General features: G+C 46.1%; 1 protein-coding gene across 1 annotated transcript in view; it reads left to right on the top strand.

Annotated features, from left to right (window-relative positions):
- Positions 1-21,864, top strand: part of CIBAR2 (CBY1 interacting BAR domain containing 2) — a 57,015-nt gene that overhangs the window by 24,050 nt on the left and 11,101 nt on the right. The window contains exons 5-8 of the mRNA XM_073605734.1: positions 2,084-2,089; positions 11,640-11,663; positions 18,934-19,038; positions 20,639-20,752. Coding sequence (XP_073461835.1) covers positions 2,084-2,089; positions 11,640-11,663; positions 18,934-19,038; positions 20,639-20,752 — 249 coding nt within the window. The remainder of the gene's footprint in view (positions 1-2,083; positions 2,090-11,639; positions 11,664-18,933; positions 19,039-20,638; positions 20,753-21,864) is intronic.

The following is a 21,864-nucleotide window of genomic DNA, read 5'->3' as shown; positions in this document are numbered from 1 at the left end:
ACACAGGGAGAATATGTAAACTCCAGGCAGGTAGTGCCGTGGTTGGGATTTGACCCCAGTGCTGCTAGGCAGAAGTGCTAATCCTTACATCAGAGTCCCACCTTACATCAGAGTCCCCATCAGAGTCCCCATCAAACTCCTCCTTACATCAGAATTCACCCTTCCATGAGAATCCCAATCAGAGACCCCTTACATCAGAGGGCCAGCTTGTCTTTGGAGTGTAGGAGGAAACCAGAATATCCGGAGGAAACATGTAAACTCCAGGCAGGTAGTGCCATGGTTGGAATTCGAACTGACCACCCCAGTGCTGCTAAGCAGAAGTGCCAATGCTTACATTAGAGTCCCTCCCCCATCAGAGTCCCCTTACATCAGAGTCCCCATCAAACTCCTCCTACATCAGAGTTCATCAGAGTTCACCCTTGCATGAGAATCCTAATCAGAGACCCCCTCACATCAGAGGGCCAGATAAAATGTTGCAACGAGCCTGACTTGACCCACATATTGTAGTTGGAGTCCCCTGCTATAGAGGATTGTCAGACTGCTAACACACTACTGGAGATGGTCCAGAGACTGGTGACATACCATTTAGTTAAAGGCTGGAAAAATGCTGCAGGAGACTGTTAGAGACTGTGGATAGATTACAGCCATCACAGAATGTTTACAAATCCATAGCTCCCAACTGTCCCTGATTTCGAGGGACTGTCCCTGATTTGCAGCAATGTCCCTCTGTCCCTCATTCCTCCTCATTTGTCCCTCATTTTGGTCTGATCTATATAGTTGTATATAAAATGGGACTTTTTATCTTTCAAAAAGTGATTCCCAGTGCTAAACCTTTCATCTAAATTCTAAAGTGCTGCATTTATAAATATTAAAAGCCAATATAAAGGAATATTAGTGGTAAAAAAATCCCTTGTGGGTTTAACTAACCTTTTGTTTTTGGTTAATTCTCCTTTAAGGGGGCGTGGCAGGGGGCGTGTCCTATGCCTACATACATTTGCTAGTAGGTGTCCCTCATTCCGATCTCAAAATGTTGGGAGGTATGCAAAAAATTGCTTCCATTACTGGCTTCTGCCTCGGGTATAAGCTCCAAAGGGCCACATGAGACCCTCAGGCCACCGGCTGGGCACCAATGACATAGGTAATCTTGCAAAGAAACAGATATATCAAACAGATGTATATCCACTTCTTTACAAAATTACCATATCCCCCAAATTTTTGAGATGGGAATGAGGGACACCTATTAGCAAAAGTATGTAGGCATAGGACACACCCCCTGCCACGCCCCCTTAAAGGCAAATTATACAAAAAAAAAAAAAAAGATTAGTTAAAGCCACAAGTGCTTTTTTTACCATTACTATTCCTTTATACAGTATTGGTTTTTGGAATTTACAAATGCAACAATTTAGAATTAGGATGAAAGGTTTAGCGCTGGGAAACACTTTTTGAAAGATAAGAAGTACATTTTATATACAACTATATAGATCAGACCAAAATGAGGGACAAACGAGGAGGAAAGAGGGACAGAGGGACATTGCTCCAAATCAGGGACAGTCCCTCGAAATCAGGGAACGTTGGGAGCTGAATTGTATTTACATCCCTGAAAAAGTGGACTTCCAAGAAATGCATTGGATGAAAACCATTATATGCAAGAGAATGTACAATGGATGGTGTGTAACTATGAGATTGTAGGATTGTAACTGGGAGAATGTATGTATGTTCAAAAAATTATCTTAAAAATAGAATTTGAGATATGTTATATCTTTGATGACCATTGTAAGCAATAAGCATATGGTATTTTCCTGTTTCCATTATTGTTTATGATGTACATGCCACTAGAATTCTTTATGGAGGGGATATAGATATGCTTAGAGTAGATGACTTCTTCTGAATTCCCGGCCACCTTATTCTGATTGTTTATATGAGGAGTGTCCTCTTCACAGCGGATCAGCTGATATTTCATGCTGAGCTCCTCTGTTTTGATAGAACAGTTTCCTGGAAACCTGAACACAGCGGTGCCCCGGGGAACAAATCCTGTGTAATCAGCAGAGTGTTCAGAGATCCTTCCTTGACTCCTCTCCCGCAGTCTCAGGTGAGTGTCCTACGTGCGTCATTCAGTGTCTGTGGAGGAGCAGGTAAGTGATTGCATTTCCGCAGAACTTCGCAACAGATAAATGTAAAAAAATGTAGAAAAATGTAAAATAATGCATTTGGTTGGAAAAAATATGAATGCAATCTATACACTGGGGGACCTCTGGGGGAATCTAGGATGGGAAAGGATCTGGGGGTCCTAGTAGATGATGCTATGCCAAGCTGCTGCTAACAAAGCAAACAGAATATTGGCATGCATTATAAAGGGGATCAACTCCAGAGATAAAATGATAATTCTCCTGCTCTACAAGACTCTGGTCCGGCCGCACCTAGAGTATGCTGTCCAGTTCTGGGCACCAGTCCTCAGGAAGGATGTACTGGAAATGAAGCGAGTACAAAGGGCAACTAAGCTAATAAAGGGTCTGGAGGATATTAGTTATGAGGAAAGGTTGCAAGCACTGAACTTATCCTCTCTGGAGAAGAGACGCTTGAGAGGGGATATGATTTCAATTTACAAATACCGTACTGGTGACCCCACAATAGGGATAAAACGTTTTTGTGGAAGGGAGATTAACAAGACTCTTGGCCACTCATTAAAGTTAGAAGAAAAGAGGTCTAACCTTAAACTACGTAGAGGGTTCCTTACTGTAAGACCCCTTTCACACTGGGGGCGTTTTGCAGGCGCTATAGTGTTAAAAATAGCGCCTGCAAACCGCCCTAAAACAGCTGCTCCATGCATTCCAGTGTGAAAGCCCGAGGGCTTTCACACTGGAGCGGTGCACTGGCAGGACGTCAGAAAAAGTCCTGCCAGCAGCTTCTTTAGAGCAGTGAAGGAGCGCTGAACTCACCACTCCTCCACCGCTGCTCCCCATTGAAATCAATGGGGCAGCGCTGCGATAACGCCGGCAAAATGCCGCTCTGGCGGTGTTTTGCGGGCGAATTTAACCCCTTTTCAGCTGCTAGCGGGAGGTTAAAACTACCCCGCTAGTGGCCGAATAGCACCACTAAAACGACGGTAAAACGGGACTAAAAATAGCACCGCTTTACCACTGACGCCCAGGGCGGCTCAGTGTGAAAGGGGTCTAAGAGCGGCAAGGATGTGGAATTCCCTTCCACAGGCGGTGGTCTCAGCAGGGGGCATTGATAGTTTCAAGAAACTATTAGATAAGCACCTGAACGACCGCAACATACAGGGATATACAATGTAATACTGACATATAATCACACACATAGGTTGGACTTGGTTTTTTCACCTATGCATTAAGGTGAAAAAAACTTCTTCTAGTGACTGACCCCCCAGTTTTACTCACCTGAGCCCTGGAATTTCCCACGCCGGAGACACACTCTTCCTCTGTCCGGGGTTCTGGGCTCTTGATTGGATAGATTGAAAGCAGCGCAGCCATTGGCTCCCGCTGCTGTCAATCAAATCCAATTACGCAGGTGCCGGGGGGGTGGGGCCGAGTCCTACATTCGGCGTCTATGGACGCTGAATGCTGGACTCAGGAGTGTGCCCGCAAGGTAACCCCCTGGGAGAGCGCTTCTCCTAGGGGGTTATACCATGCGGTGAGGAGCCACAAAAGCCACAGAGGGACCCCAGAAGTCAAGGATCAGGGCCACTCTGTGCAAAACTAACTGCACAGTGGAGGTAAGTATGACATGTTTGTTATTTAAAAAAAATTAGAAACATAGCTTTACAATCACTTTAAGGCTTTAAAACCACTTTAAGAGAAGTACTGAGGCAGCAAGCTATGTACAATACCCTGCTGACCATAATCTGCTTGTATTGCATAGAGAAGCACAAAGACCTGATGACATCACTGGGTCTAAGATAAGGTATGAAAAGGGAAATGCTTTATTTGAAAAATTGTATTTGCGGTTAATGAGGGAGGAATTTAGGAACTAAGGAAGCTAAAATATAAGCAGATTAACTGGAGCTTTAACCTTTGCATGTGCCAAGGCTGTCATGGACCCCCACTGGGGGTGCATCACCATTCAGCCTGGGTTTAGAGTATTACTGAACTGAATGACACTCAGATTTCATTACATGTGCGTTGTTCAGTCCGGGAGTAAGAATCACCCTCTGCCGCTGCCAAGAGAGAAGTGGAAGGACCTGTAAAAGTCAGGAGACTCCTGGAATCTTGGGGGGGGGGGGGGGGCGTGGGGTTGCACTTGGAGTCCCTAGATGACACAGAGCACACTTGGAGACGTAGGGAACACTTTGAGACATAGGGAACACTTGGAGTCTTCTTTAGATGACACAGAGAACACTTGGAGACATAGGGAACACTTGGAGTCGTTAGATGACACAGAGCACACTTGGAGACATAGGGAACACTTGTGCCGCGTACACACGGTCGGACTTTCCGGCATACTTGGTCCGGCGGACCAGAGTGTGCCGGACAATCCGCCCGTGTGTGGGCGGCGGCGGACTTTTCCGGCGGACTTCTTCCCAAAAGCCCGCCGGACCTAGATTTTAAACATGTTTTAAATCTTTCCGTCGGACTCAGTTTCGGGCGGAAAGTCCGCTCGTGTGTGTGCTGGTCCGACGGAAAGCCCGCTCGTGTGTAGGCTGGTCCGACAGACCAAATACGACACGAGGGGATGGTATTGCATCTCGCGCTCGCTGCAATAGGAAAAACAAATCTTCCTATTGCGGCGAGCGCGGGGCATACCAGGCCCTTAGGTCTGGTATGGATTATAAAGGGGAACCCCGCTACGCCGAAAAAACGGCGTGGGGTCCCCCTAAAATCCATACCAGACCCCGATCCGAGCACGCAGCCTGGCCGGTCAGGAAAGGGGGTGGGGACGAGCGAGCGCCCCCCCCCTCCTGAACCGTACCAGGCCGCATGCCCTCAACATGGGGGGTGGGTGCTTTGGGGGAGGGGGGCGCCCTGCGCCCCCCCCCCCCAAAGCACCTTGTCCCCATGTTGATGAGGACAAGGGCCTCTTCCCGACAACCCTGGCCGTTGGTTGTCGGGGTCTGCGGGCGGGGGCTTATCGGAATCTGGGAGCCCCCTTTAATAAGGGGGCCCCCAGATCCCGGCCCCCCACCCTATGTAAATGAGTATGGGGTACATGGTACCCCTACCCATTTACCTAGGAAAAAAGTGTAAGTAATAAAACACACTACACAGGTTTTTAAAATATTTTATTAAACAGCTCCGGGGGGGGGATCTTCCTCCGGCTTCGGGGGTCTTCTTCCGGCTTCGGGGGTCCCTCCGCTTCATCTTCTCCCGGCGTCCGGTTGGTTCTTCTCCGCTCTCCGGCCTCTTCTCCCGGTGTCGCAGGTCTTCGGCCGGCCCCTCCGCTCTCTTCATGTAGCTCTATTGCGAGCGGAGGTCCGGACTTCTGGGCTTCTTGGCTTCTTGGCTTCTCTTCTCTTCCCCCAGATGTTGACACGACGCTCTCTCCGGCTGGACTGGTCTCTGAGGGCTGCGTTGTGACTTATATAGGCGGAGACCCCGCCCCCATATGATGTCACAGTCCTTGGGCATGCTGGGACTGTGACGTTTTAGGGGGCGTGGTCGACCACGCCCCCTAAAACGTCACAGTCCCAGCATGCCCAAGGACTGTGACATCATATGGGGGCGGGGTCTCCGCCTATATAAGTCACAACGCAGCCCTCAGAGACCAGTCCAGCCGGAGAGAGCGTCGTGTCAACATCTGGGGGAAGAGAAGAGAAGCCAAGAAGCCAAGAAGCCAAGAAGCCCAGAAGTCCGGACCTCCGCTCGCAATAGAGCTACATGAAGAGAGCGGAGGGGCCGGCCGAAGACCTGCGACACCGGGAGAAGAGGCCGGAGAGCGGAGAAGAACCAACCGGACGCCGGGAGAAGATGAAGCGGAGGGACCCCCGAAGCCGGAAGAAGACCCCCGAAGCCGGAAGAAGACCCCCGAAGCCGGAGGAAGATCCCCCCCCCGGAGCTGTTTAATAAAATATTTTAAAAACCTGTGTAGTGTGTTTTATTACTTACACTTTTTTCCTAGGTAAATGGGTAGGGGTACCATGTACCCCATACTCATTTACATAGGGTGGGGGGCCGGGATCTGGGGGCCCCCTTATTAAAGGGGGCTCCCAGATTCCGATAAGCCCCCGCCCGCAGACCCTGACAACCAACGGCCAGGGTTGTCGGGAAGAGGCCCTTGTCCTCATCAACATGGGGACAAGGTGCTTTGGGGGGGGGGGGGGCGCAGGGCGCCCCCCTCCCCCAAAGCACCCACCCCCCATGTTGAGGGCATGCGGCCTGGTACGGTTCAGGAGGGGGGGGGGCGCTCGCTCGTCCCCACCCCCTTTCCTGACCGGCCAGGCTGCGTGCTCGGATCGGGGTCTGGTATGGATTTTAGGGGGACCCCACGCCGTTTTTTCGGCGTAGCGGGGTTCCCCTTTATAATCCATACCAGACCTAAGGGCCTGGTATGCCCCGCGACGGGGCTCGCAAGGTGTCAATCTAGCCGATAAAAGCGGCAAGATTGACATCCTTTTCTAGTCCCGTCGCACCTGAGTCACGTTCAAAATGAACGGACTTGTCTGTGTGTGTGGGCAAGTCCGTTCATTCTGAAAGTCCGCCGGAACTCTGGCGAAAGTCCGTCGGAAAGACGGGCGGTCTTAGCCCGCCGGAAAATCCCGGCGTGTGTGGGCAAGTCCGTTCGTTTTAAAGTCCGGCGCACCTGGCGGACAAAGTCCGTCGGAAAGTGTGCCGGACCAAGTAGGATAGAAAGTCCGCTCGTGTGTACGCGGCATTGGAGTCGTTAGATGACACAGGGACTCGAAGCGCACTTAGAGGCACAGAGTACGCTGGGAGTAATGGAGTTACTAGATGACAGGGGCGTGCTGGGAGGTGTGTTTATAAAAATTTGCAGCTATTCATCCTGTGAAACTGCATGTACATTTGTTCTGTGCAACTGGGGCAAAAAGCAATATTATTATGCCCCGTACACACGGTCGGACTTTGTTTGGACATTCCGACAACAAAATCCTGGGATTTTTTCCGACGGATGTTGGCTCAAACTTGTCTTGCATACACACGGTCACACAAAGTTGTCGGAAAATCCGATCGTTCTAAACGCGGTGACGTAAAACACGTACGTCGGGACTATAAACGGGGCAGTGGCCAATAGCGTTCATCTCTTTATTTATTCTGAGCATGCGTGGCACTTTGTCCGTCGGATTTGTGTACACACGATCGGAATTTCCGACAACGGATTTTGTTGTCGGAAAATTTTATCTCCTGCTCTCCAACTTTGTGTGTCGGAAAATCCGATGGAAAATGTCCGATGGAGCCTACACACGGTCGGAATTTCCGACAACACGCTCCGATTGGACATTTTCCATCGGAAAATCCGACCGTGTGTACGGGGCATTAGACATTTTATTTCTCCAGGATGAATCTTATTCATTCATACAGAATAAAGTGAATTGGGAAAATACCACAAATTCCTTGTGGCCACATTTGCACACACACAACAGCCTAATAATTGGAATGGGCTGCTGTACCTGCAGGAAATGCAGGAAAAAGTCTCTGCACTTTTTCTAAAATCGCAGTGGCAAGGAAACTGCCTAGTGCTATGCATTTCCCAGCAAGGGAAACCTGCATACATGTCAACCTAGCCCAAAAATGGCAGTGTTGGCCATTGGAAGCAAATAATTATTGTAATTGTCAGCTTCATCCAGTAGCCCTAATGTGGTGTTTTGCCCACACCTAACATTTCATAACATTCCACCTGGAGAGAAAGTAGTCTAACAAAATTTAAATTTTGTATCCATCACACAGAATGAATATACATGCAGTTTCAGAGGATGAATAACTGCAATTATTTAAATAAAAACACCCCTTGGAGTCACTGGGCCGAGTCATGGGAACCGGGAGCACACATGAAAGTACTGGGGCACTGGGCCACTAGATAACATGGGAACCTGGACTGCACTTGAAGTTACCGGGGGCACTGGAGTTACTAGATGACATGAAGACTGGGAGTGGACTTGGATTCACTGAGCACACTGGGTGCACTAGAGCCACTAGGTGAGACAAGAACTATAAGCACACTTGGAATCCCAGAGTACACTAGGCACGCTGAAGTCATTAGATGTCACAGGGACTGGGAGCACACTTGGACTCACAGAGTACACTGGGCACACTGGAGTCACTAGATGACATGGGGACTGGGAGAGCACTTAGAACTACTGGGAACACTGGGTGCACCAGGGCCACTAGATGACACAAGGACCATAAGTGCACTGGGAATCCTGGAGTACACTGGGTGCACTGTAGTCACTAGATGACACAAGGACTGGAAGTGCACTTCGAGTCAGTGGGCACACTGGGTGTGTTGGAATCATTAGATGACACAGGGACTAGGAGCACACTTGGAGTCTCTGGGCACACTGGGCATTTTGGAGTCACTAGATGACACAGGACTGGAAGTGCACTTGGAGTCGCTGGGCACACTGGGCATGTTGGAGTCACTAGATGACACAGGGACTGGGAGCACACTTGAAGACACAGAGTATACTGGGTGCACTGGAGTCATCAGATGACACGGGGACTGGGGGTGCACTTGGAGTCATTGGGCACACTAGGTACATCGGAGTCGCTGTATGACACAAGCAATATAAGCGCCCATGGAATCTTGGAGTACACTGGGCCTACTGGAGTTACTAGATGGCACAGGGACTGGGAACGCACTTGGAGTCACAGAGTACACTGGGCGCACTGTAGTCACTAGATGATACGTGCACTGGGAGCACACTTGAAATCACAAAGTACCTAGAGGCTGGAGGCAAGGAGGGTGGAAACAGGAGACACTGTATATACTGCAGCATAGCTACACATTGCTCAAACACCAAGTTACCAATTGCTTCACACAATAAAGGAGGCACCAATCAGGAGAGACTTCATCTGATCGGTTGCGCCAGTAGCACTCCAAATGAAACCCAGCTGTGTCGGCGGCCAGGTGCCAGGGAGGAGACCCAGCGCTGAATCCCAGGAAAGGTGAGTGTAACAACTGACAGCTAGAGTGATATAAATGTATTCACTAAGAAACCAAATGTGTCACCAGGTCTTAGCTGACATGACATGGCCATGCCATGTGTGGCTCATTGAGGGGAATTACCCCTCACTTCCTGTCCTGAGTACACAACTGGAAGTGAGAGGAAACGTCTCCAGATGGACAAGGTGCAGATTCACTTTAAAGCCCTACTCCTCTTCTTCTGTGGGCATCAGCACTGCTCTGTCCAGGATTACTGTGAGCTGCGGCCAGCATGATGATGCACCTCCCTGGTGGGCATTTCTATGATCGCAACAGCCTGGGTTCACAGAATGTGGATTAAATGATTACATTGGGGGTCATTTACCCCAGAAGAGGAGCAGTGCTGGGATGCAGAGTGACGAGTCTTGAGGTGACAGTGTTGGAGAGGAGGTGATTATCACAGTGAGAGATTTTTCTAAATTTTAGCAATCTGAACTATTATTTATGAAACTTAGCACAAAGGTAAAGTTGGGCTTTAATAAAAAAATAAAGTTTGTCTAGAGCTGAAGACTTATCTTTTTATTTGTAGTGATTTTATTTCTTAATAAAGACATATATGTCCTCACTGTGCCTGTGACACCAGGCTGGCGGGGTGAGAATTAACAGATAATAACAATAAATGGTGCGCAATTCTCATCTGCCACCCGTTATATTTTCATTATCACCCAATATAATGACGCGTCCCTGTCCGTACGTCTTGCTTGTCTTGATGGGTTTAATTTCATTTCCAAAATTATTATTTTTCTTTTTTTTTTTTTTTGGAACTGAATAAACTTAAAGCTGATCTCTGGACAGAAATATTAAAGTACCTTTGTTAGTCTTCTTTCATCAATATTAATTTCGCCTTTCAGTAATTTATCTGTAAAGGTCCCATTGTGTGCTCACTGCCTTTATATCCTTTATGTAAGACAAGGCCAACTCTGCTTTTTGCTTGCTTGTAATTTGTTTCTGTTTCTAACTGCGGTCTGCAGCGGGCACACCTAAATCCCTCCCTCTCTATGGGTTGGTTCTGCCCAGGCCTTGCATCTAAATATGCATGGACCATCATTCACGCACACTTTCCAGGTTGGTCCTACCCAGAGCCAGCCTCTAAATATGAAGGCACTGCCCACTCATGGCCCTGATCATTGCAATGAATGCCTTTTAATTTTGCTGCGCATGTGCAGTAATTCAAATAAGGTTGATGCTCTGTGATCCCAGGACATGGCCCAGGACACAGCATTGATTGGACAGAGAGCCATGAATCACCCTTCACTCACGCTTTCCAGAATAGTCCTACCCAGACCCAACCTTTAAATATGCATGAATCACCCTTCACTCACACTTTCCAATATAGTCCTACCCGGACCCAGCTTCTTAATATGTATGGACCATCCTTCACTCACACTTTCTAGTATAGTCCTACCCAGACCCAACCATTAAATATGCATGATCCACCCTTTACTCACACTTTCCAGGAAGGTCCTACGCAGACCCAACCTCTAAATATGCATGGACCATCTCTCACTCAAACTTTTCAGGTTGCTCCTACCCAGACCCAACTTCGAAATATGCATGGACCACCCTTTACTCACATTTTCCAGGGTCCTACCCAGACCCAACCTCTATATATGTATGGACCACCCTTTACTCACACTTTCCAGGATGGTCCAACCCAGACCCAACCTCTAAATATGCATGGACCACCCTTTACTCACACTTTCCAGGATGGTCCTACCCAGACCCAACCTCTAAATATCCATGGACCATCATTTACTCACATTTTCCAGTATAGTCCTACCCAGACCCAACCTTTAAATATGCATGGACCATCCTTCACTCACACTTTGCAGTATAGTCCTACCCAGACCTAACCTTTAAATATGCATGGACCACCCTTTACTCACACTTTCCTGGATGCTCCTACCAAGACCCAACCTCTAAATATGCATGGACCACCCTTCGCTAACATTTTGCAGGCTGGTCCTACCCAGACCCAACCTCTAAATATGCATGGACCATCCCTCACTCACACTTTCCAGGTGGGTCCTACCAAGACCCAACTTCCAAATATGCATGGACCATGCTTTAATCACACTTTCCAGTATAGTCCTACCCAGACCCCCGCCTTTAAATATGCATGGACCATCCTTTGCTCACAATTTTGAGGTTGGTCCTACCCAGACTCATCCTCTAAATATGTAGGGTCCGCCCACTTGTGGCCCTGATTCCTGCAATAAATACCTTTTCAAGGTACTGTGCAGGTGCAGTAATTCAAATAAGGTTGATGCTGTGTGATCCCAGGACATGGTTCAGTACACAGCATCCATGGGACAGAGAATCAGGATGTGGGACTGTTGGCATATGCAGTAAAAACCCAACAAAGGTTCTAAAACGTTGTTTTGCCTGGAGTGTAATACAATGGGAGTTTCTGATAACCAAACACATCTGCTCAGCACAGGGATAAATTTATATGAAATTTGTGATATAAGTATTGTTTAGTTGTGTAAAAGAGCTTTTTGTGTTTTCTTGTTGTGGTTGCATTCTAGTCCTCCATTGAAGCTCAAAACAAGGTAAGGCCCCATGTGGTCTATCTGCTCTAGAGCAACCTTTGTTAACTTTGCAAAGCAGTGTCTGCAACTCGTAGCTTGTGAGCCACAGGCAGACATAGGAAGCAGGGACACACACATAGGGTGAGAGAATCAATACTACAATTCTGCTTTTGTGGCTGCAAACAGACCAAATTGCCCCAGTGGTAGCTTCAATTTTTGGCAATGCATTTATGAGATATGTTAGATGTCACGGCTCTGCCCACTCGGCCAGTGAAGGTAAATAGCCCGTTAGGGACACATATAGCTTTAAAGGCCTCAAAGAGCCTACTTCCCCACTCTATCCGAAATAAACATTTTTGGCTGAATGTGGGCTTTAATATAGAGGGCCTTCCAAAAGGATGGCTGCTTCTGAGCATAGAGGCCAACCCCCGAGCAATCTAACATGAAGATAAGAGTTGCATGTGACCCACAAGCCACAGGTTGGAGACCAGTAGTGTAGAATGAATTTCCTGCGTTGCTGTCTGTAGATTTTAGAACAGAAGACCACGTATAATACGTTCATGTGCAAATCTGTCTGCAAGAATTAAGGCCTGATTCACACTTATGCAGGTTGCAGTTTGCATATTGTAGGTGCATTTTGCATTTTTCAATGCACATTTTTGATCCATTGAAGTCTATGAAACTAAAAACCAGAAAAAAAAAATCTCTGGCCCTTTCCATAAAATGCACAGATGTGAACTAAATCCATAGAAAACCATGTCAAATGGACTGTAGTGTGTTTCTGCAAAACAGAAAAGGCACTAAAAAATGCACAGGTGTGAACCGGGCCTAAAGGAAAACATCAGGCAACACTAAAACCAGGAAACGATTGAGATTATTTCCATCATAAATTTGCAAAATACTAAATTATTAAAATTTAAATAATGTAACATTTAAATTTAATTCAATTAGTTTAAACAATATAATTAATAATTATATTATAATTTAAAGTAATATTATTATTTATTACAATAATAAATTAACACATAATAATATCATAAAAAATATTAATATTAAAAAATTGTACATTTTTGTTTGTTTTCTAGGTTTTAGATGGGGTGGGGGAAAATAACAAAAATTTGGTTGGGTTTTCATTTATTTGGAAAAGTACATAGGTAACGTTGGAACTCTGGGGTTGTCCTGTTGGTATCCATTAGTATTACAGTGGATGACAAGGGTTCCCACATTTTTATTGATTTGTAGTGCAAGTAAAAGAATCTGAAATTAAAGCACCACACTGAAAATTATTAGTCTAGATACAGTATCTCACAAAAGTGAGTACACCCCTCACATTTTTTGTAAATATTTTATTATATCTTTTCGTGTGACAACACTGAAACAACACTTTGCTACAATGTAAAGTAGTGATTATACAGCTTGTATAACAGTGCAAATTTGCTGTCCCCTCAAAATAACTCAACACACAGCCATTAATGTCTAAATCACTGGCAACAAAAGTCAGTACACCCCTAAGTGAAAATGTCCAAATTGGGCCCAAAGTGTCAATATTTTGTGTGGCCACTATTATTTTCCAGCACTGCCCTAACCCTCTTGGGTATGGAGTTCACAGAGCTTCACAGGTTGCCACTGGAGTCCTCTTCCACTCCTCCATGACGACATCACGGAGCTGGTGGATGTTAGAGACCTTGTGCTCCTCCACCTTCCTCCACCGTCCGTTTGAGGATGCCCCACAGATGCTCAATAGGGTTTAGGTCTGGAGACATGTTTGGCCAGTCCTTCACTTTTACCCTCAGCTTCTTTAGCAAGGCAGTGGTAATCTTGGAGATGTGTTTGGGGTCGTTATCGTGATGGAATACTGCCCTGCGGCCCAGTCTCCAAAGGGAGGGGATCATGCTCTGCTTCAGTATGTCACAGTACTTGTTGGCATTCATGGTTCCCTCAATGAACTGTAGCTCCCCAGTGCCGGCAGCACTCATGCAGCCCCAGACCATGACACTCCCACCACCATGCTTGGCTGTAGGCAAGATACACTTGTCTTTGTACTCCTCACCTGGTTGCTGCCACACAGCTTGACACCATCTGAACCAAATAAGTTTATCTTGGTCTCATCAGACCACAGGACATGGTTCCAGGAACCCATGTCCTTAGTCTGCTTGTCTTCAGCAAACTGTTTGCGGGCTTTCTTGTGCATCATCTTTAGAAGAGGCTTCCTTCTGGAATGACAGTCATGCAGACCAATTTGATGCAGTGTGCGGCGTATGGTCTGAGCACTGACAGGCTGAACCCCCTCAACCTCTGCAGCAATGCTGGCAGCACTCATTTGTCTATTTCCCAAAGACAACCTCTGGATATGACGCTGAGCATGTGCACTCAACTTCTTTGGTGGACCATGGTGAGGCCTGTTCTGAGTGGAATCTGTCCTGTTAAACCGCTGTATGGCATTGGCCATTGTGCTGCAGCTCAGTTTCAGGGTCTTGGAAATCTTCTTATAGCCTAGGACATCTTTATGTAGAGTAGCAATTCTTTTTTTTTCAGATCTTCAGAGAGTTTTTTGCCATGAGGTGCCAAGTTCAACTTTCAGTGACCAGTATGAAAGAGTGAGAGCGATAACACCAAATTTAACACACCTGCTCCCCATTCACACCTGAGACCTTGCAACACTAACAAGTAACATGACATCAGGGAGGGAATATGGCTAAATGGGCCCAATTTGGACATTTTCACTTAGGGGTGTACTCACTTTTGTTGCCAGCAATTTAGACATTATTGGCTGTGTGTTGAGTTATTTTGAGGGGAGAGAAAATTCACACTGTTATACAAGCTGTACACTCACTACTTTACATTGTAGCAAAGTGTCATTTCTTCAGTGTTTTCACATGAAAAGATATAATAAAATATTTACAAAAATGTGAGGGGTGTACTCACATTTGTGAGATACTGTATAAATGTACTTCAATGTAAGGTCGGGTAGAAAACGGAAAAATACAGGACTGTTTAAGACAGCAACTGAATGATTGAGACATTCATACAGCAGTTTTTTTAATCTAAATAGACCCCTATGTGTCTCCAGTTTTGCAGCTACAGTAATACTGAATGTGGATGGGTCTGGCTTTGGCTCAGATCACACAGTCAGTATGCTTTCAATTCCACCCATAGACCTTTTCATTGCAAAAAGGCATACAGTATTTGGCTCTAGCAGGCTGAAAACTGATTGTTAGCTTCTCTGCCAAATATCTATATATAGTAACACAGAGGGCAGATGCAAGCACCTACCCCTACAGCTTATCCATAACCCAATCCTGCAGCTTGCCTGTGGTTTTCCTTTGTTCTTGGATCTCTGCCTTAGTAACACCCTTCATGTTCCTCTCTGGACATCTCGGCCTTAGTGACACCCTTCATGTTCCTCTATGGACATCTCAGCCTTAGTGACACCCTTCATGTTCCTCTATGGACATCTCGTCCTTAGTGACACCCTTCATGTTCCTCTCTGGACATCTCGGCCTTAGTGACACCCTTCATGTTCCTCTCTGGACATCTCGGCCTTAGTGACACCCATCATGTTCCTCTATGGACATCTCGTCCTTAGTGACACCCTTCATGTTCCTCTCTGGACATCTCGGCCTTAGTGACACCCTTCATGTTCCTCTATGGACATCTCGGCCTTAGTGACGACCTTCATGTTCCTTTTTGGACATCTCGGCCTTAGTGACGCCCTTCATGTTCCTCTCTGGACATCTCGTCCTTAGTGACGCCCTTCATGTTCCTCTTTGGACATCTCGGCCTTAGTGACACCCTTCATGTTCCTCTTTGGACATCTCGGCCTTAGTGACACCCTTCATGTTCCTCTTTGGACATCTCGGCCTTAGTGACACCCTTCATGTTCCTCTTTGGACATCTCGGCCTTAGTGACACCCTTCATGTTCCTCTTTGGACATCTCTGCATTAGTAACACCCATCCAACATCATCTAGCCCCTTCCTTCACTGTCCCTGGCCTACCCCTTTTTATTCATTGGATTTCAGTTCTTTCAATCATGGAGGTTCATCACATGTGGGCCTTATCTATGGTGGTCTGAATGCAAATACTGCCTGCCTATGATCACCCACTCCTTCAGGCTGGCACCCACCCATCAAGGCATTTTGATATTTGCATAACTCCTCCCAAGAGCCACCCACTGCTTGCTTCAGGGCTGAGGGCTCTTGAAAGGAGTACTGAGGTCTGCCTGCATTGCATAGAGATGCACAAAGACCCAGTTATGATATCACTTGGTCTATAAAAATGCATGTAATCAAAGCATAGAAGCTTTATTTAAAAATATCATTGCATGTTGATGGGGGAGGAACCAGGAAAGGTAAAATATCAGCAGATTAAACGTAAACTTTAAGGGTGCAATGGGCTTTCAGTGGTACCTGAGGATATTGGAATCTCCTCTTGACTATTTTGGACCTGTCCTAATTGCCCCCCATATTCTGGAGATGGATATCTATATCTCCTTAGATATCAAAGAATAGAGGAACACCAATGAAAACCCTTCTTGATAAACAAAGCCATGTGATCATGGTGTCAGCACAATAATGTGGAATTGTTCAGTATAGATGGTACTAAGTAGATGGCCTTATATGCCCCTTCTATAAAGATGATGAGCGCTTATTATGAAAGTCTAGATATCGTTAATTCCCATGGAGGTGCTCTGCGTTATCTCATTATGCCTGCGAGCCCTCGTTAGAGCATGGCGCTTTTGTTTTAACAAGTTGTAATCTCTCCTGCTAATCAGACAGATCTCTCCCTCCGCCTGTAATCAGCTCAATGTGTCCTCCTTCCCTGGATTATCCCAAGTGCTGCTTCTGCATGTCTGACAATTGCAAAGTGCAACAATAAAAAAATGACAGGCAGCTGGCTGGCACCTAGTGCCAGGGCCTCTAATAGGGCAGTACAACTGTTGTACTGGGCCCAGGCCTCATCATCTAAACAGGGGGGCTCGGGATAGATTTATTGTTCATTTCTGCTTAAATGAATAAATTGATTTTACTAGGCCACACCCCCACTTCTATTTACTTATCAGGGCTTAAACTACATTTCCCTGGACCCCATTACGTCAACAGAACAGCTTAGGAAGTGGGAGCAGAGGAGGAACTTTTTTTTTTTCATTTTTGGGGTGTAGGTGGATACACTCAGTACCGCAATTCCACTTCACCTTGGGGTGTGGTGTAGGTGGGGTTGGGGGACCCCGTCAGGAAGGCCATACTGGGCCCCATGATTTCTAACAGCAGCCCTGCCTGGTGCAGACAATGGACCTGACCACTGGAGACATCACTGCTCCTCCACCCTGGTTCCTCCTGTTAGGTAGGGCAGTCCTCAGGCAGTAGGGTTGGTCAGTATAGAATGGAAGGGGTGAGGGCAGGCTGTAAGCTCAGTTGGTGCCCCTTGCCCAACACATAAAGACAGGGCAACTACCCCCCCAGTTCTGACCCTGCATCATCTCATTTCACTCTGCAGCAGCCACAACTTAATAAACCCAACAAATTATTTTAACATCACTTCCATGCATCTGTTTGGGTGAAGACTCTTCACAGTCAAATAAATGCCGGTGATGTTCCTTTTAAGAATCCAGCACTGAGACTGCTCAGTTGGCGGTATGAATGCAGACCCATCCATCTAGCCATCTGATATTATAAGGCAAATGGCAGGTTTTTATTTAGACTACAAAAAGATCAGAATCTTCTGTAAAGTTTGCATCTGTGCAAAGTATATAGAGCATATACTGTATAGCGTATATAGTGTATATAGAGCAGCCTTTCTCAATCTTTTCAACACAGATGAACCCTTGCAATAACTTTCTGGTCTCAGGGAACCCCTGCTAAAAAATCCTATATCTACAACTCATGATACATTAGTGTGATGGTCAGTGGGAAGAATGCTCCTTAAACTTGTGGTCATTGGGAAGGATTTCCCAAAAAGGATCAATGGTGTCAGTGTGAACTTATTAGAGAGGTAAAAATTGCTGATTGCTCAAGGAACCCCTAGCAACCTCTGGAGGAACCCTGGTTGAGACGCCCTGATCTAGAGCATTAGAATTTAGCTCAAAAGGAATCTACAAAATGTTCTTCTTTTTTACTAGAAATATTTTCTATTGTAGACTATAAATTATAACAAAATCGCACATCCCCAGCATCAATTTGTAATAATATTATTTTCTGTTGGTGTATGAACAACAACATTCATTGGAGCTCTGGTGCCTAACCTGTGGCCTGGGGGCCACTTACAGCCCATTGGCACTTACTGTGACATTAGTCTGAGTTTTCCTTACCTAGGTTCTCACTCAGGTCACTGAAGGAAAATACCCTTTAGACTGGGCTCTAGTTGTTTGCAGTCTCTGGCCCTCTTCTGTAGTATGTCTGCAGACTCTGATCATCTTCTGTAGTATGTATGCAGACTCTGACCATATCCTGTACCATGTCTGCAGACTCTGACCATCTTCTATATTATGTCTGCAGTCTCTGGACATATCCTGTAATATGTCTGCAGTCTCTGATGATCTCCTGTAGTATGTCTGCAGTCTCTGATCAACTGTAGCGTGTCTGCAGTCTCTGATCAACTCCTGTAGTGTGTCTGCAGTCTCTGACCATCTCCTGTATTATGTCTGCAGTCTTTGATCCTTTCCTGTAGTATGTCTGCAGTCTCTGACCATCTCCTGTAGTATGTCTGCAGTCTCTGACCATCTCCTGTAGTATGTCTGCAGTCTCTGACCATCTCCTGTAGTATGTCTGCAGTCTCTGATCATCTCCTGTACTATGTCTGCAGTCTCTGACCATCTCCTGTAGTATGTCTGCAGTCTCTGATCATCTCCTGTAGTATGTCTGCAGTCTCTGACCATCTCCTGTGGCATGTCTGCAGTCTCTGACCATCTCCTGTACTATGTCTGTGGCCTCTGGCCATCTCCTGTAGTATGTCTGCAGTCTCTGACCATCTCCTGTAGTATGTCTGTGGTCTCTGACCATCTCCTGTAGTATGTCTGTGGTCTCTGACCATCTCCTGTAGCATGTCTGTGGTCTCTGACCATCTCCTGTAGCATGTCTGTGGTCTCTGACCATCTCCTCTAATATGTCTGTTGTCACTGACAGTTTTCTATAACATTACAATCACCGCCCTGTCATGGGCTGCACTTGAGTACCCCCATATAAAAAAAAAAAAGGCCACTACTGATTCAGACGTCAGTCTTTGGCAATGTGTACAGCTCCAGGTTTGTATTCATATGAAATTGATTGTCGATTTGGGACGTTCAATCCTCACAGGCCGAATCCAACGTCCAGAGAGCGTCAGTGGATGCAGCCCGGACCACACAACAGCTAGAGGAGGCCATTGACACCTTCCAGGAGCAGAAAATTAAAGACATTCAGGTATTTATTGTGTGTAGATAGACAGCATGAAATACTCATTGATCAGATGATAGCGGTACTCTGGCCATATTAATAAGAAAAAAGGAACAGGATAGTTGCTATCAGTATCTGGCAGCAGGGAAAACAAGAGGTAGTTAGTAAGGGAGGACCTAAATACCCTCCCAGCAGCCAGCATCAGGTGGAAACTGATTAGTGGGGTCTGCTGGTTGCTGGGAGACACCCGCTGGAGGACACTGGAATTACATCTCTCCGACAGGGAAACCACATTGCCTCCAGCAGGTGATCAAGTTCCTGACAATAGCTGCTGCGTCAGCACATTGCAGCCGGACAGACAAGGACCCCCACACAGACTGGAGCCGAGTGTGCTTTTACATGCAGATCCCAGATGCACAAAGCTTTATTTGGAAGGACAAATGTGACAATCATGGAAGATGTACATTAGGGACTCTTAGCAGTCTGACGTCTCTGTGGGTAGAATTAATGAGGCCTGGCAGTAAACACACTGCAGACAATTGCAGGTCAGTAAACAATTCTGTCTGACACAGGCTGACACTTTGCGGGAGGTTTTATCATTCTTCAGGGAAAGGTAAACTGTGCAGATAAAAAGCAGATCGCTGCACACTGGAGGGTGGAGGAGAGAATTAGAATGTCCATCACATAACAGGAAAATAAGAATGGAGATAAGTGGAGTCATAGACAGGCTGGTTGGGTAAACCACACATTCCCAGGGCTCTCAGACTAATAAATGTCATAATGATGTGTAAAATCTCTGACATGCCTCCAGGAAGAGTTATTTTTTTTGTCTTTTGCTGACATTTAATGTTTAATGCGGGAATCATATAGAGATGGGTCTGGTAAAGGGATAACTTAAATCTGACCTCCGGTCTTCCCTTCAGTCTTGCACAGTTGTACCGGCTCCTCTCCCGGACTGACATGGCTTACTCTGATTTCACCGCACACTGTGAGCTTCTCACAATGTGCATTAGAAGCTGCATCAAATCAGATAGAGACCGCCACATTTCCTGACTGGAGGACATCCAGCTTCATCTAGCCCTTTTTCTCTCCAGCCTGACTGTCCTTGGCCCGCCCTTTCCATTCATTGGATTTCAGTTCTTACAAACATGGAGGCTCAGCATCGTGTGGGCATTACCTCGGGTGGTCTGCATGCAAATACTGCCTGCCCACTCCTCCAGACTGACACCCACCCAGCTAGGAATTTTGATATTCACAAAACCCCTCCCAAGAGCCAGCCCACTGCTTGCATCAGGACTGAGGGCTCTTGAGAGGAGTACAGAGGCCGGGGGTTGGGATGTTTTCAGGAAGCCATGTACAGCACCCTGCTGGCCCCTCCCACCAGCCATGATCTACCCGCATTGCATAGAGAAACACAGAGACCCATTGATGACATCACTAGGGATAAAATAAAGTCAACAAAAATGTTGCTCCCAAATGTTTGCTTATAAGGGAAAGTCCTGTTGTAACCCTTTGCAGTTTGGCCCCAGGGTCCATTTCACAGTCACGGGGGGGTTTAGAATAAGCAGACATTTAGGTTGCACAGACCCCTCCACTGACGATCCTCTTATTTCTTTCTTAACACCAGAAAATCTTCTCAGACTTCCTTACAGTTGAGATGATATTTCACGCTCGGGCTCTTGAAGTATACACCAGCGCCTTCCACAGCCTGCAGGACTGCGACCTGGAGAAAGACATGGAGGTGAGAGCGATGTGCGTCATATAATGTGATTAGACAGCCTGGCACACAGGGCATGAGATACAACCATTTACTGTATGCCAGGACTGAAATCGCTCCCTACCGGTTCATGTTTGATTCATGACTCCAAGACAATTTAAAAGCGCTGAGTTCATTCCAGTTGTTTTCATGTTAAAAGTAAAGGTTGTATGTATATTACATTATTCATTATTATTTTTCTTGTTTAGCTTCCTACTTTTCTGCAAGCTTCTGCTGTGTATATGTACATGGTGGCAGACATATGTTCCTATAAGTAACCTACTAGAGGGGGCCAGGCACAAAAATGCTGCACCATACGCCCTCTAGTGGGTAATCTATAGGAACCCCCAGCCCCCCCCCCCCTTTCTTTTCTATATTAAAGTGCATAAAAAACAAATAATAAAAATGCATTGCATCTTACCAGTCCTTAGATGTGATGGCTGCATTAGTTGTCTTTATTTGTCATTACATTATTCTGTATATTTTGATTATTCTAGGCCTTTTTTTTCTTTACTTTCACCTAGTGTTCCTGTCACTTCTTCCTGTTCTAGGGTGGCAACACTTACTCTCTATACTGTATATTTGGAGGAATGTTGGCACCTTTGGATAGGACTACAGAATACCCCCTCCTCATCTGCTTAACATAGATGGGAAGGGGTGAACTGGGCATGGTTGATAATGCTTGCGATAACACTGCAGGGTCACAGGGCAGCACTGAATTTCTGGCAGAATGAACAGATTTTTTTTTTTTTTCAAAACAGATATAACAAAATACTTCAATTGTATAAAAGTGACCAAATACGTTCACTGCTAGGAACGACATACCATTTAATGTTGATACACTATATTACTGAAAATATTGGGACGCCTGGCTTTACACGCACATGACCTTTAATGGCATCCCAGTCTTAGTCCGTAGGGTTCAATATTGAGTTGGCCCACCCTTTGCAGCTATAACAGCTTCAACTCTTCTGGGAAGGCCGTCCACAAGGTTTAGGAGTGTGTCTATGGGAATGTTTGACCATTCTTCCAGAAGTGCATTTGTGAGGTCAGACACTGATGTTGGACGAAAAGGCCAGGCTCACAGTCTCCGCTCT

This window comes from Aquarana catesbeiana, linkage group LG11 (genome assembly GCF_042186555.1).
Source record: "Aquarana catesbeiana isolate 2022-GZ linkage group LG11, ASM4218655v1, whole genome shotgun sequence".
Lineage (NCBI taxonomy): Eukaryota > Metazoa > Chordata > Amphibia > Anura > Ranidae > Aquarana > Aquarana catesbeiana.
Note: the sequence above shows the minus strand (reverse complement) of the source record. Positions and strands in the feature narration are given on the sequence as shown.